Source organism: Danio aesculapii, chromosome 23 (genome assembly GCF_903798145.1).
Source record: "Danio aesculapii chromosome 23, fDanAes4.1, whole genome shotgun sequence".
Classification (NCBI taxonomy): domain Eukaryota; kingdom Metazoa; phylum Chordata; class Actinopteri; order Cypriniformes; family Danionidae; genus Danio; species Danio aesculapii.
The window spans coordinates 18904259-18920439 of NC_079457.1; the positions used below are offsets into that span (position 1 = coordinate 18904259).

At 35.1% G+C, this 16181-nt stretch overlaps 2 protein-coding genes across 5 annotated transcripts; one reads left to right on the plus strand and one right to left on the minus strand.

Annotated features, from left to right (window-relative positions):
- Positions 1 to 1290: 1290 nt before the first annotated feature.
- On the minus strand, positions 1291 to 6072 carry tardbpa (TAR DNA binding protein a). 4 transcript variants are annotated; one of them, XR_008835851.1, is made up of 7 exons: positions 5401 to 6070; positions 5112 to 5275; positions 4077 to 4217; positions 3719 to 3889; positions 3557 to 3641; positions 2614 to 2760; positions 1291 to 1850 (listed from the first exon to the last, which is right to left on the minus strand). XR_008835851.1 is itself a non-coding variant. In XM_056449049.1 (5 exons), exons 1-5 carry the CDS (start codon positions 5639 to 5641, stop codon positions 3168 to 3170), a joined length of 1191 nt encoding a protein of 396 aa, XP_056305024.1. In that variant the 5' UTR covers positions 5642 to 6072; the 3' UTR covers positions 2665 to 3167. The 4 variants fall into 4 exon arrangements, 2 of the variants coding, with proteins under 2 accessions (XP_056305024.1, XP_056305023.1); XR_008835850.1 differs by having other exon boundaries at positions 3719 to 3904; XM_056449049.1 differs by lacking the exon at positions 1291 to 1850 and having other exon boundaries at positions 2665 to 3641; positions 5401 to 6072.
- A 1861-nt stretch (positions 6073 to 7933) lies between these two features.
- Positions 7934 to 14922, plus strand: c23h1orf127 (chromosome 23 C1orf127 homolog). Its single transcript, XM_056449865.1, has 10 exons — positions 7934 to 8086; positions 8163 to 8264; positions 9717 to 9841; positions 9935 to 10078; positions 10164 to 10202; positions 10289 to 10426; positions 11946 to 12030; positions 12119 to 12315; positions 13954 to 14077; positions 14226 to 14922. The coding sequence occupies exons 1-10, from the start codon at positions 7975 to 7977 to the stop codon at positions 14540 to 14542; spliced, it is 1383 nt and encodes a 460-aa protein (XP_056305840.1). The 5' UTR covers positions 7934 to 7974; the 3' UTR covers positions 14543 to 14922.
- Positions 14923 to 16181: the final 1259 nt, after the last annotated feature.

The following is a 16181-nucleotide window of genomic DNA, read 5'->3' on the forward strand; positions in this document are numbered from 1 at the left end:
ACTTTCATTTAAAATTAGGGTTGGGTGCAATAGTACACCACCTTTTTTTACACACACACATATATATTTGCACACATACATGCATATTTTTCCTTAAGTTTGAACTTTCAATAGAACTGCTTAAGATATTGTACAAATGTACACTGTAAAAAATGTTGAGTTCCACACAATTACTTCATGTTGTCCCAAAACAAATCAATTAACATAATTGTTGTAAAATTTACTTTTTAAAGTGGATTTAACATCAAACTGCACAACATGAAACAATTACTTACCTACTTTTTTAGGGGACAACTTAAGTTAACAAACAGCAAACGTCATTCTTTTAAGTTGTACTCACTGCAGAGCCACTTGGGCAGAGCTGAGCTCCTGCACTTCTTCGACAAGTGATGTCACTGGGGGTTAGGTGTACTAAAACAGCTTATAGGAGGAGCTGGAGCTCAAGCTCCCCCTCATTGGAGCCCAGGCGGCTCTGCAGCAACTCTTCTTTTTGAGTGCACGCATGTAAATGAAGAAATTAAAAACAGACTAGTGGATTGCTAATGGGGTCCAAAGTTTGGTATTGGTTCAGATGTCCCAATTTGTTTGAGACACTTCAGCAGAAGCAGAACACGTCAATTGCCTTTCATTTTTATACTTCATTGATGAGTAAACTGTTGTTTATTAGATGTTTTCCAATCGTTCTACCTACAGCATTCTAATTATTTTAAATATAAAACAAGTTTCTCACATTAAGCAGTGTCTATTTCGAACAGTACCAAAAAGCTTATTTCATTTTAACTGATGTCTCACTTTTCCTGACTTTAGCTATGTTTGCAGTATTAAAACAGTATTAAATTGCAAGCTAAATTGTGTTACACTTCAGATAAGAACACATTTTTAGGGGGGTAAACAAGAAAAACAAATCATGTTTTCATAGAACTTACCTGTAACCACAACTCAAAGTTAATTGGCCAGGCATAGCAATTCCATTGAAAAATGGCTTTTATTAAATTGTATAGCTCATGATACATATTTACGACAGAATTTATAAAAGTGCTGTGAAAAAAAAAACACTTAGACTGCAAGTTTAAAAAAAAAACATCTGTTGTATAAACTAGGACAATAGTCTAAGTTATCATTGAAAGATTTAATTAGCAATTAATCACCTCATGCGGTGAAACCTGCAGTTCTACCATTACTGTGATTTCCCACATGAGAATAGTCTCTTTATGTTGAACTAGTATTGTTAAATTGTAGGACTAATGTTAACAACTAAACAAACAAAACCAAAAAAAAAAACAGATGCAATTCCTCTGTGCATGTTTATTAAGTACTTTGAAAAATGAATATCCTGCCAGTGACTCAAATCAATGACAACACAAACCCCACCCACAACAGGACACTGTATGAAAAATAGGCCTTTTCAACTTGCGGTAAACTGTATTTACAGTGAAGACAGATCATATACAAGCAATCAAACAAAAGAAGAAAGAAAGACTTAAAAAGCAAGATCAATGATTGCATTGACATCTTGCCTAAAACAGAGCTGGAAATACACACGGGCACGGGCATGGACATGAAGTCATTTGTGATGGGGACTGATCCATAAACCAACTGGTAGCTCTGCTTTTAGATTGCCTTGTACTGTCTTTAGTCATGCACTCCGGCCAATTGGGAATTGTCCATTGTAATTTCAATAAGGATTCCTGGGAAATCTGGTTAGTGAAGTGATGTAGTCCCTTTTCAGGTTAAAGGCATACAGCAGCAGTCTCCACAGATGGACTGTGTGAACTTCAGTCTTCAGCTCTTCCATTATTGACTTCACTCAGGGTTCTGAGGTAAACCTGGGCCAGCCGAGTCCAACGTCCCTATACATGCGAATTAAATAAGTGTTTGCAATTTAATTCATGTCTTGAAGCAAATAAGCCACTATCAAAATAACTAGTCAATTTTTTTATTCGAGTTCCCTTAGAAGAATCACAAAACATATAAAAAGCACTCAAAACACATAACAAAAGCAACCTCCTCTGAAAGCATTCTTCACTTTCATCATCATCAATGACATCATCTCAGTTAAGCCACTCAGAGCTCACACTCTCCTTCATTCACTGCCCACTCCCAGAAGCCCCGCCCACAGACAGCATCACATCACGTTCACACGAGTTTAGTAACAGCAAGATAGAACACACATCATACACAGCATTCACATCAAATTAAGCAAGAACACAAATACTTAGTAGATCACTTAAACATTCCACTACAAGTATATATCTTTTTTTTTTTTTAAATATGATTTCATTATAAGAAAGGGAAGAAAGGTAGACAGGACGAGAGGGGTGGAAGAATGGAAATAAATGTCCTTCAGATAGTCCTACAGAAAAACAAAAACATTCGCTGCTTTAAGTCACACTCGCTCACACAGGTTCTTCTCACAGTCACTTTTCAGCATTTCACACTTGCGTTCGTTCAAGTTCTCTCTCTCGCTCGCTCGCTCTCTCTCTCTCTCAGCGCGTTCGCTCATTCAGTCTCTCACTCGTTGCGCACCAACAATCCATCACCAAATCATTCTCAGCTCTCAAAAAAGCGGACAGATTTCATCCATGAAAAAAGGGAAAAAAAGACAACACCCACCGTCTAACACAGTATATGCAGAGTGAAGCTGTGCTCTTTGATGACAAAGCATTTACACATGGGAAGAAGGGAACTGATACTGAGATCGCTCGAACATTGCGGCCAACGAGGGGCTTCTTCCCGGGAAATTGGAAAAGAGGTGATGAACTGTAGAAGAGATGTATGAAGGCTTGACCATAAAAACTTTGAGGTACACAAAAAAAAAAACTGCAGAGAACACAACTTAAATGGCTTTCCACATCTTTAAATGTACTGTATGTTGAGAGGGCACTGAAATGCTAAGAGATACTCTGATATGTGGGCATACTGAAACAATGCCTGATACAAAATAAATTATCAATAATGAAAACAGAAAATAGTGTTCATTCCACAACTAACTATCAATCAATCTTAAAGAGCAGTCAATTTGTGTGTACGAAGAACATTCAGAGTTTTACTAAATCAAAAGGCAAATATTTAAGGGACATAATATCTGACTAAACTTTCTTCTCTCAAAATACTTACCATATAATCTAGATATTAGGATACTTTCAAGAACCAATTCAAATCTCTCTCTACATTCCCCAACTGGACTTTGTCTCCATGCTAGATCCAAAGCCAGAATTAAACCCACCAGCTGCAGCCGAATTGGTACCTGCCCCCCACCCCAGAGCAGCTGTGCTGCCGGTGTTGTAGTTATTGCTGCTTGCGTTGTAATTCTGGGTCTGATCTCTACTACCACCCTGCCCACTAGGGTTGGTGCCAGAGGCGGGGGTCTGGTTTTGCTGATTAGCAAGCATCCCCATCATGCCCCAACTACTCTGAAGTGCTGCCTGAGCGGCTGCCATCATAGCTGGATTCAGGTTTAGGGCCCCAAAATTAACATTGCTGTTTGGACTGCGACTACTGCCAAAGCCCTGCCCCCCATACCCCCCAAAACGCCCACGATCCATCATTTGCCTACTATTATTGTGCTTAGGCTCAGCATTGGAGATGTGCACGCTGGTTCCTTTAATGATCAGGTCCTCACCGCACAGAGACTGGGCAACCTGGAGAAAAACAAGCATGTGTTAATATAGGAAGAGAACATTGAAAATGAAGACAGCAAAAGATACAGGAAACTGACCTGATCGTCTGCAAAGGTGACGAAGGCAAAAGCGCGGAAGGGTTTGGGGATGAACACATCTGTGACTTCACCGTACTGCATAAAAAACTGTCTGAGCTCATCCGCTGTCATGTCCTCAGTGCAGCGACCCACAAAGACTTTCCTGCTTCTCATAGGCTCATCAGGGCCAGCCTGTTCCAGGAAATACTAGATCATTTAATAGAAAACAGAGTCTACTCATGCATTCTTCACAACAACAGAAGCATGATAAAACATTTGAAATATAATGTGGACATGTTGAAATGCAACTTGGAATGTGCAAATCAGAACATTAAACGTATGTGCGTGTTATAACCTTGCATCAGTGTTGCTCACGTACCTTTGAGTTGGGAAGTTTGCAGTCGCACCATCTTCCATCGATCATATGTCGCTGGGACATGACTTTTATTTGTGTTTCATAGTCAGTAAATCTTACAAAACCAAATCCTTTGGAATTTCCACTTTTGGCATCCCTTTTCACCTAAGAAAACAAGAAATAGTCAATGTCACAGCTAACAATTACAAATGCATCACTAAATTAGAGGCATAGATCAACCAAAAAGTTTATCTGCTAATAAGTTGCCCTCAAGCCATCCCAAATATAGGAGTTGTTTTTCATTAGCACGCAAATTAGTTTGGAGACTGTGGTCCTTCGTGATTCAGACAATTTTAGAATGAATAAAAACAATTAAACAAGTCTAATACCTGTGGCTCCTGTCAATACGTTGAGATCTTGGGGAGCAAAACAATTGGTCCATGCAATATTTTATAGCATTATTGTCTTTAATCCACAGCCACTTACATTTGAGACTGTACCCATGCATTCATTATGTAACAAGAAGCTTGTGACTGTTGTAAATGCACTCAGGACCATTTGCAGTGGCTGTGCATCAAATAATATTCAGCAGTGACACTTCATATAGCCTCAGATTTATTTTGTTGTTTTGCATGTTTTTTTTTTGCTGTTGACTTGAATTTTACAGGTTACCTGTGTTTTGGATGATCTCTGGGTAAGTTAAAAGCAAATATAAAATTATTTTTTTAAACATCTTAACCACTGCTAAATTAAATGGAGCAACAAATACTGGTCACCACATAGAAAAACAAAACATTCTCAGTAATGGTCAAAGGTGATGACTGGCCAAGTGAACTTTTTTTTTTTTTTTTGCCTCTAGTGATCTTGAGGTAGGCCTAGATTGTAGGCCTTTGTCTGTACTCTACATTTCATTTCTTAATTTGTTGCAAGAATTAAAGTCACATTTTTTTTTTTATCTCTTTCAGTGTAATCGATTTTGACAAAAGAAAAATATTAATATATTTGTGATATTTCATGCCTTTTCTAAAGAAAATTACCACTAAGTTTGTTCACACTAACCTGCACCATGATCACCTCTCCAAAAGTGCCGAAATAATCTTTAAGGTCTTGCTCTGTTGTTTTCCATGGCAGCCCAAGCACAATCAAATCTGATGTCTTCTGGATGCCCCTCTTGATCTTCACCGCAGACGCGGCATCCATTTCATCCATCTTCCTCTTGTTATCTGAAAAGAGTATTCATTTAGTGATTGTAATAATAAGCAGGTCAAATGCATTATGATTGGTATAACTATCAGATAATTGATTGATTTGCATAAATACAATCAAAAACTACCAGATCTAACAATACCTTTTGGATAATTAACCACGTACACCAGATTGCCCCAGTCTGCTTCTGGTGCATGTAGAACCCCCTCCACTAGTCGGACCCCTCTCATGCACTGGGACACGGGGCTTCGATATCTTAGGCCGCAGGCACCTGGAAACTGCGCGGCGACGGTGGAGAGCAGCACGGTGCCGTCCTCTTCAGACGGAATCTCCATCGGCTCCTCGTTTTCATCCTCCGCCACACGAATATAGCACTCCGTCATGATTACACCGAATGCGCGAGCTATGCTAACTGCTTTTAACTCGATCAATAATTCAGCACCAAGGCAACAAACGGAGCCGAAACCGAAACTAGTACACCAAAACGACTTAATAAACACCCAACAACCAATTGGTTGGCTACACGAGTTAGGGCTATTGTTTACGTGCGACTGTTAGATAACGCGGGGTGCCATTAGCTAAGCTAAGCTAGTTGCTAACCGCGCGCACGCTAGAAATGAATGGGACGTCGCGACGCACCCTTTTCCCGCCAAATAATACGCTTTGCAAATATCACCTCATCGATTGTACGTGATTATCGACCGAATGTGTACAAAACAAGTAAGTTAAAGTAATAACACAAAGAAAGCTCGTGGACTATTGCATCCAGTTTCTGCTCCGTCCCCCTAAACTGATAAAATGGCCACCCTGATGCGTCACTGAAGGAATGACGTCATCACCCTGGAGCGTCTCACCACAGCACACGGAGGGGTTTGAAAATGTAATATGTTAGCTTTTCAAGCGCTAAACGTAATTTATTGTACACTTGGTTATGTGGTGTGAATCTACTGTGCTAATTTGTGTTCACGGCAGATCGATCCGGTTATAATTTGTATCTCACGCGGCTAAAAGAAATGTGAACATATAAGAATCCACTGGAGTGTTGAAAGCTGGTAGAAAGCCTCTCATATCGCGCGGCCTACAGGTTCGTTACATCAGACCAGAACAGACAAAAGCACTGTAAAACAATGGCTTTAAAGACAAAGGCCCAAAACTAGTTTGCAACCAGGTTAAATATTTGTTCATATAACATCAACAATTAAAGTGTAATAACCCTTTACTGTTTTACTCGAGCGTAAGGTGCCCCGTTTAGTTTTTCTCCCTCAAGAACGCGAATTGATAATCGTCGAACAATTTAATCATATTTTAACCACAAATATAGACCAAAAATTTATGTTTTGTCATAGTTTATGCAACAATATCCAGCTTAAAAGGCACAGTGCATCTTTAAAATACACATTAATTTTCATTTTAAATCTTATTTACGCCTAAATCTAAACGTAGGCCTGCACTGTTTACCCCTTTGTCGTCAATGCAATCATTTTAACTTTGATTACTGTGTAGTTTTTTAGTTTAATTTACTTACCCTATTCGTTTTTAGTAGCTAACAACGGATCAGATTATTCAATTAAATTCATTTTTATTTCTATAGCTTTTACAATGTAGATTGTGTCAAAGCAGCTTCACATTCTAGTAAATTGAAACTGTGTCAGTCCAGTTTTCAGAGTTAAAGTTTAGTTTAGTTCATTGTGGTTTAATTTTCACTGCTGAAAGTCCAAACTTTGAAGAGCAAATCCATCGATGCTCAGCTCGACATCCTTTTGATTTTCATATCAATAACTAGTTTTTACACTGAATGCAGATGGAGCTGTATATCAAATAATTTGGCCTTCTTTAAGATTTGTGTCCTTAGTAGGCTTATGGGGAAAAATAATCTCTATTGTAATATTAACACATTGTTTCAGCCTCAGTCTACCAATACACAAAAAGATCAATTGGACCTACACTAAGGTTTTAGACCTTGCATTTCACTTGATAAGTTAAGCAGCCGAATTCATTTTATTATTGAGGGCAAAATAATCAGTAAATGAACAACAGGGTATGCTTAAACTCCCTTTTTTTGATCACTGTGTACTTTGTTAGTTTACTTTAATTTACTTAGCCTATCAGTTTTTAGTAACTACAGATTATGTTGATTTTCATATTAATAGCTATATTTTTTTTCCATGCAGTTGGAACTATATATTACAAATAAATTGGCATTCATTAAGATTTGTGTCTTAAGTAGGCCTATGGGGAAATTAATCACTATTGTAATATTAACACACTCTTTCAGCCTCAGTCTACCAATATCATACACAAAGATCACAAATAGGCCTACACAAATGTTTTAGAACTTGCATTTCACTTGACAACAGTAGTTGAGTAGCCAAATCCATTTTGTCATTAAAGGCAAACGTATCAGTGAATAAACAACAGGAAGATTAATGTTTATTGCCATGCAGGTGCAGGTTTCCCTCCTTCCATTGCTTTTTTTATTGTATGGCTATATGTTGTAACATGAGGACAGTGGGTCAGCCTTGTCTTCACACTCACTTGTAACATAAAAGCTCAAACACAGCTGACTTATTAGCAGTATAAAAACGCTTGTATCAGCACTATGTCTCCGTTTACTGATGTAAAATGAGCTATGAAGCTGATACTGACAAGGGTTTTGCTTATTTCGATGTAGGCAACTGTATGCTATATTCGTATCTTCATCTGTATTTTTGCCAAAATGATTATTGTTGTGTTTTTTGCTTCATATAGACACTTCATTTTGCCAATACGGGGAAATGGTTTGCGGCAGAAAAGAGACTGGATGGGGAGTCCATCTTCAAGCATGACAGGTAATTCTTAAGTTATGCTATTTTTTTCCACCGGAGTAAAACCATGTTGAAGAAGTGGCTGATTTTCTTTTTTTAGAGGGCGACGTGGAATGTTTTTCTGAGTACATGGAACTTTGGATCCATAGATTGAGAATTGAAGGATTGAGGCTTTGGCTTTCTGGAATATTAAGAATTCAAGGTGAGATGTATGGATATTTAATTACTTAATGTATATAGACATTATATAATATATACACACACAAACGTATTTGCTGTGTCATAAAAAATAGTTTTTAGTAAAAACATTATTTAAATCACCCTTTATTTTACACTTATATTATTTATTTGTAATTTACACTTCTATATAAATGTAGAATTTGTTTATTATCTGCTGTAATACTTTCAGTAATTCTGTTTTTTTTTTCATTCTGTAAAACTCTATGCTAATAGACTAGTGATTTCAGACTTTTTAGAAACATTTTAAAGTCAATTTCACCTACATTTCAGTCAGATCTGCTTAAAGTTATATAAAATTGACAAACAGAAGAAGTAAATTTTACTTTGGCAGTTAGTTTGAGTATTTTCAGACTAGTAGGCATGGGCTGGTATGTGATTCTGACGGTATGATAACCTTGGATAAAAATATCACGTTTTTTCACGATATTATGGTTACTGCTCTAAAATATATATTTTTTAAATATCTGGGTAAAACAATAAACTTTTTTCCTCCTGAACACAGTATATTTTATTTTGAGAAACATTTTGGAGCAGGCTAAATAATTCAAATTGATCATAGACTTTTGCTGTCTTCATTAATTTTAAAAGCAGATTTCATTACAATTTAAAATAGCATCTTTGGATATATTTTCCACTGGAGATACTGTTGTCTTAAAAACAAAAAATCTTACATATACCGTAGGAGCGGTATTATAGAAAATTTGGATGGTTTTAAAATGGACTTTTCCAAACCGCAGTTTACCTTAAAACCGGTTATTTTCCCATGCCTACCCTAGTATCAGACTGAAGAGAACGTTTTACTTAATTGTATAACTTGATACAATGGTTATTTAAATAATCATTTTAAACATAACAGGCAGTTCCTATTAATGTACTAATCGGTTCTCCTTTTACTTTCTGCAAGCTTAAATTGAGTACCTATGTAGAATTAATTTTTAAAATACAATTTTTTTTGCCTTAACTAACTATTTTCTGTGCTATTTATTTAATCACAGAAACATTTTTTTTATCAGTGTACATTTTAATAAACACGATGCACAGACTACTTCTATTAAAATTGGATTTTAGTCACAATTTAAAAAAATTCTAAGGCTTTATTTGTCTTAATTCGGTTGCTTTGACACAAAAGTGGCTTTAAGGCAAACAAAAAAAACCCCAAAACTTTTATTTTTTATAAAAGACACAATCATATTATTGCAGGTTTTAAACAAGATATTAACTTATTTATTTATAATTTATATCAATGTAATTAATTAAAATGTGTCAAATATTAACTACACTGAACAACAATGAAAAATAATTACGCAATTTGTTAATTTTCCAGTGGATTTCACTGTATGTGTGTGAGTTTTTATTTTTATTTTATTTTGTTTTATTATTATTTTTTTAATTCTTAATCTCTTACTCTGTCCAGTGGGTCTGGTGTCCATGGAGAATCTAAACCATCAGCTTTCATCATGTGGATTTGCACTGCACAGAGATCTGGATAAGAACTATATTTTCAGAGTCATGTACAGCGGATGCTTTGTCCAGTTAGAGGTCAGAAAATGTCCTTGTTCATTCACCTCTCAGTGTTTTGCTGGTAAAAATCTGTGCTTTGTCACAGAATAGCATTTTGTTGTGAATTTACAGCACGGGAGTTACGTGATTGTGCTGAACTTATTGAAGAGAGTAAGTCGTTTTGGAGGCAGAACTCAAAAGTTTATGATGAAATGTCCAGCAGTGTTGGCACCTCCTAATAGAGAGTACATCCAATGTGATTCAGACTCTATTCAGGTAAGAATAAACTGATTGTAATAATTACCATCTTGCTGTCTTGATCTCTCTTTTTCATTTTTTTGTGTGTGTTTGTGTGTATAAGGTTACCAGAGAGATCCCCCTGGATAACTGGAATAATGAGGTATATTTAAATAAATGCATCAATATGAGGTGACGAGTTGATGAATGCATTTGATGTGGTGATTCTGATGTAATTTTTCCACTCAGCTTGACTGGTCTCTGGCATTGAGAGGGAGTCTGGTGGTGGCGTTAGAGGATTCCAGCCTTATTCAAGTAAATGTTGAAATGCACAAACCAAACATTACAGTTCAAGGGAGGAGGGACACCATCTTAAGTCCTGTGCAGGTAGGAATTTCTCATAGTTAATTGGAAATAACTTTTCCTTTAAGTGTCTTTTTGTGTGTTATATCTGTGATTGCATCTTTTAAAATACTATCTAACTGTGCGTCATTGTTTTGAGAAAGGGTACAGTTTAATCTTTGTATTTAATACAGTTTGTTAGGTTTAAATGTAATTTATAAAATATATATAATCAATTTATTATTATTATTATTATTATTATAAATTTTATTTTTTACTAAAATTTGATTTAATTTGTTTTTAACTATATACACAAATTTAGGCTCTCGATTGCCCACCAAATCTGCATTTATTTGATTTTTAAAAAATACAATAAACTATTATTAGAATTAAGAACTTTTTATTTTAAGATGTTTTAATATGCAAATATATTCTGTTATGGCAAAGCTTAATGTTCAGTATTTTTACTCCAGTCTTGAGTGTCCTTCAGATGGGTGTCGCATGATCCGTTAGATCATTATAATGTGCTTAATTGCTTAAAAAACAACACCAAGGTCTTAACTGTCTGGTTTAATCAACTTTCTTTTATATCTAAATTTTCCTCAATTCTTTGTTTTCTGTCCTTGCTTGTACTAAAATTATTTACAAGGTTCCCATGGGTCATGGAATTTCTGGAAAATCATGGAATTTTAAAATGTCTTCATATTTTTTATTTTATTTTACTTGTCCCAGTCATGGTATATCAGGGATTTTTTTTGGAATTTTAACATTTAACATGTTTCAAAATAATTATTTCCTTTCCTGCTTGTCAACTAGCAATAAGTCACCTGTGCTTGTTGTAGTCCCACTGGCCATACAGGTCAAAGTGCTATGTAGCTATAATGTTAGCTAGCTTGTTATATTTAAGTTGTTTTTGATAAAAAAATAAAATTAGCCTGTTATAAGTAACATAAGTGGTCGCTGACAGAATTGAAAAATCTAAACATAGCCCTTTAGAGTTATCAGTGCTATAGGCTAAATGAAAAAGATTGAAGGGCCTTGAAATTAAATTGAGTCCAACTTTCCGTCCAGCACAGTTTTGGCCTTTAGCACTGTATTTTAAACATATGCAACATGACAACATGGTAAATATATATTTTTTTCAATTGAATAATTTTTTACCCTAACTGAGAGTTTTTATTAAACTTAGTTTTGTACTAAAAACATCTGTGAATAAGTAAATAAAGCTTCAAATGGATGGATTTAAAAACACTCTGTGTTTTTGTCTGCTCAGTGCTCAACACAATAGCTGCCTGTTTATTATAGGTCATGGAAATTCAGATTTTAGTCAGGAAAAAAGCCAGGGAATTTGACATTTGGCTTAGAGTGGGTAGAGTTAAACCCTGAATTTACTAAAGTGTGCCACCTAGTGGTATTTAACTGAATAGCAAATTGCTGACTCAATCATATTTTGCCAAAAGCTGAGTTGAATCAATAGTGCTTTAGCTGATTTAAAAGTGTCCAAACTGTCTAAAAAGCCCTGACCCTCTTATATATCTGCATTAAAAGTCTACTCATTTTTAAGGTTTTCGCATCTGAAGGACATTTCTTACCCCTCAAATTGGTCAGTGGCAATTACGCCTACAGTATGGAGGCGACCTGCCCAAACGGTTTGTTAATAATATTATTATATCACTGCACATCATAACATACCATAGTTTTTCAGTCACTAACAGATACACTGCATGTTTGTTTTAGGGAACATGTCGTCATCTAATGAAACGGTGCTGCATATCTATAAGCGGCGCATGGGTTTGACCAGGAGAGGTGGATATCAAAATGAGACCCTGTCAGTAAGCAGTGTAATGGTGGAGCAGACTCACACGTTCAGCTGGACGGAGACCACTGACTTTGTGCAGCTCAACATACTTACATCCTACATTCAACAGAATAAGGTTAGTAGTGTATGATGTTGTAAGTTTACATAGAACGTAATACTTCTGTACAGTACTGATGTATTCAGTTAATCAAAACAATAAAGATAATTAAAGGTCCCATGAAGGTTTTTAGTGTGCTCCAAAATGGTGACAATTCGCTTTTAGAAGATATATAACTGATGTAAACATGTAAAGCTTGTAGTTTGTCACTTCAGCCTGAATAAATCAACAGTTTTATTCACATCACCTCATACCTTCAGTTTCTCATCAAATCATAACCAATCAAATGCTTTCTAGTGTCTGACATGCTCTGTCCCCTTCAAGACACTTCTCAGTTGTTTTTAATGCGATTGAGCTCAACCCTTCTCGCTGGCAGAGCTTTGATAAAACAGCTGTTTTGGTTGATTATGTCAAACATCGAATAAAAATGCATATTCAAAGCATTTCATGGGACCTGTACACTGTCACATGTGTTTTCTATTTAACTGTTGTTTATTTTAAACGCATTATTCATCAGAGATTCCTGATGCAGAATGTACACAATCTATGCAGACTAGTTTTCGACATTTATAATAGCAAAAATTGTTTATTGAGCACAAAAGCAGCATGTACCTTAACAATATTCTAATAAAAATATTTAGCGCCAATGAGTAACCAGTGCTTCTCACACATAAACTTGGGATGGCTTTCTTAATCTGCTCTTAATTCTATGTGCACACGTATGTCGTGAGAGTGAGAGAAACATTAAACAATTAATTCTTTATTCTAAACGGATTAGAAAAACTTTGCTAAATACTCGTAGAGGACGGAATTACGTCTATATTGGCTGCAAAATATTTATACATCATTAGAAATGGTTAATTAACTCTTATTTAAGCCTTATTTAAAAATTTTACACGTTTTATTCTTGTAAATATTATAATTTTTTGAGATATTGTCTGTTTTTTTTCCTTTTTTTCCTATATATTTGATTAATTTGAAGATATTTTACACATTTTATACATCTAAAATGCTTTGGCAATACTGTACAAAATGTCATGCCAATAAAGCAATCTACCTCTACGAGAGAGAGAAAAGCTGATTTTACCTGTCAATGAGTACACATGGCTCTGGAATAGCAGAAAAGTAAGAGAAAAAGTGATACACAGTCTTTTTGAACTTTAACCCATTAAAAAGAAACAGTTTATAACAGTTTCCTAATAAATAAAAATGTTTTTAAAAAATCATATTATGTTTTGTTTGTCGCATACAGTTAACTATGTGACGTGGGTAAAAGGTGTGTTTCAAACGGTTTTCGGCCACCACTGCAAGTGGATTTCAAACCTGTGGGAAGCACTGAGTAACCATTGTAGGCTATATTAATGCTTTTATTTTCAGGTAACATTTATTTTCTTTAACAAATAGATTTAGTTAGCTGTAGTTTTAGTTGTATAACAACCTTGCTCTGAGGTAATGAAATAAGTTATTTATATTTATATTTATTTAAGTGTCTCTGTGAATACATTAATTATAGTTAAAGTGTTATATTTTTATAAATATTTTCTATCATGAAGCAATTCCGTTGTTCGTTCAGTTTTATTTAGTTAGATTTTTTTTATTTAAGCCAAGTAAATAAATTAGATAAAGCTACAGATTACTATTTATTCTATTTTCTAGGAGTGCTTAAGTCAAACAGGTGAAAAACTTCAGCAAAATTTCTACAAGATAGATGCTGTTCTCACATTTAAAGAGACAAATCACAAAATGCACTGGACCATGGAAAACACCTCTCCATGTTCAGGTTAGTGTCTGTTCAAAATGTTTCACTTCAAGTGTGTGTTTTTAGCCTTTTCTTTAATGTTCATTTTTAAAATAAAGACCCAAAATGCCTCTGGAGCATTGAAAATATCAGATATATGAAACTATAAAATGCTACAATTGTTTTTCAGAGATGTTAAAATCACATTGGGTCCATGATGACCCGCAAGAAGCAAACTTTACAACACATTTACCAACATATACTACAGACAGGCCAGAAATTCCAGCTGATTACACAAACAAATTTACTCCTTCAGGGCCACCATCGACTACATCTACAGCATTACAGACTGCAGATCCAGACACCAGCACAACCTCAGTGCCAACACCACAACTCCAGACAACCACAGTATTCAATATATCAACTCAACTTTTACCCCAAGAAGTGTTTGCAAGTACACTTTACAGCCCAAATCACAACTCGACAAGCTCATCTGCACACCAGTGACTGCACAACGGATGGATATGCAGGTAACGACTGCACACGTGATTTTTTTTTTCATACTACACTATTACAATTGGTAGTCCATTAATCAGAGAGCAGATGTAATCACAGTTTGAAATACAGCTACACATTTAAGCGCCATTTTCACTCAGACTGGGATTTACAACACAACAGTCAAGCGGACTCATGCATCTTTTCTGTTGACAAGCAAAGTGCCTTGGAATCACATACGGGGAATGATTACATCTCGGACTGTGTTGGTCATGCTATTTAAATGGACAAATCTTAGCTCGGTGTCTTCCAGGAATAAATGTCATGAATGAGAAGCATCCCCCCCAAAAATGTGTAAAGTGCTTTGAGTGTCCAGAAAAGCGCTATATAACTGTAAGGAATTATTATTAATTATTATTATTATTATTATTATTATTATTATTAATATTATTATTATTATTATTATTATTATTATTATAAAGGTGGAACTGGACTTAATTGACATCTAGCACAATAAAGTGGGTGATAAATTATGTAAAATATGTATTAAATATTTTAATTTAAAATCTGAAGTTGCTGGCAGTTTTATCAGTTGCAGCTTAATACTTGCTTCTCTATTTTTTTCGTGAGCAGTTAGTATAAAATATTTTTACAGTAGTTTACTACAGTTTCTATTATCATTTGTAGCCATGTTTTTGTTTCTACTGCACGATTAATTGATATAGAAATCTCCATCTAAACACCCTCTCAATCTTATTCCTAAATGACAGCTGTTTGTTTATATCTGTTCAGACTTTAACACATATAATCTTGACATTCAAATCTGTGTTTGCACCAGCACTGACACTAAGAGAGCAGTTGCTATGTATAAATAATTTTTTAGAAATGCCTCAGTCTTCTTAAACAAACAGTATTGCTATTTATATTGCACAAAAAGTCAGTTATCACAGAATTGTCACCAGGGTTAAAGTTTTCAGTTCAGATATACTTGAATTTGTTCTGGGGCTGCACAATATATCGTTTCAGCATCGATATCGCAATGCGATCATTTGCAACAGTCACATCACGAGTATACGCAATGTTGATTTTGGACTATAATTTATCAATTTACAAGTGTTTTTTGAGGCTTCTGACTGTGTGAGGATTTTAAAAGCATTCAGGCTTAAGAAATGGTCCTGTTTGTAACTTTGACAAATTAAAAAAATGATTAATGTTATTTAATTGTTTATAAAACAAAGACTATGTGGTATTATTTTACATTTGATTATTCAATTACTGTGTTCCTGAATACAGCTCACCTCCTCGGAAAACAATAAATCACTGTTTATTTGATTTGTAGATTTTTATTAAATAGATTTTGTCTATGCTTGTATATTTTATGAATACGCACACCCCTACAGAATCATTCCAGTCAACGTTTGCAAATAGTTATGCAACTCATCTAGTGAAATTTAATTTTTTATTGCAATATATATAGCAGAATAAAAAATATTGCAATGTTAGATTTGTATAATATCATCAAAGTCCCTTTAAGTATTGTATTCCATAGTCTTTGATATCGTGCAGCCCTAGTTTGTTCACACTTGTTCAGCTCTCTAGGTTTGTTTTTTCCAGACTGAAAAAGTAAATAACCCATGTAGCCCCTAGTGTA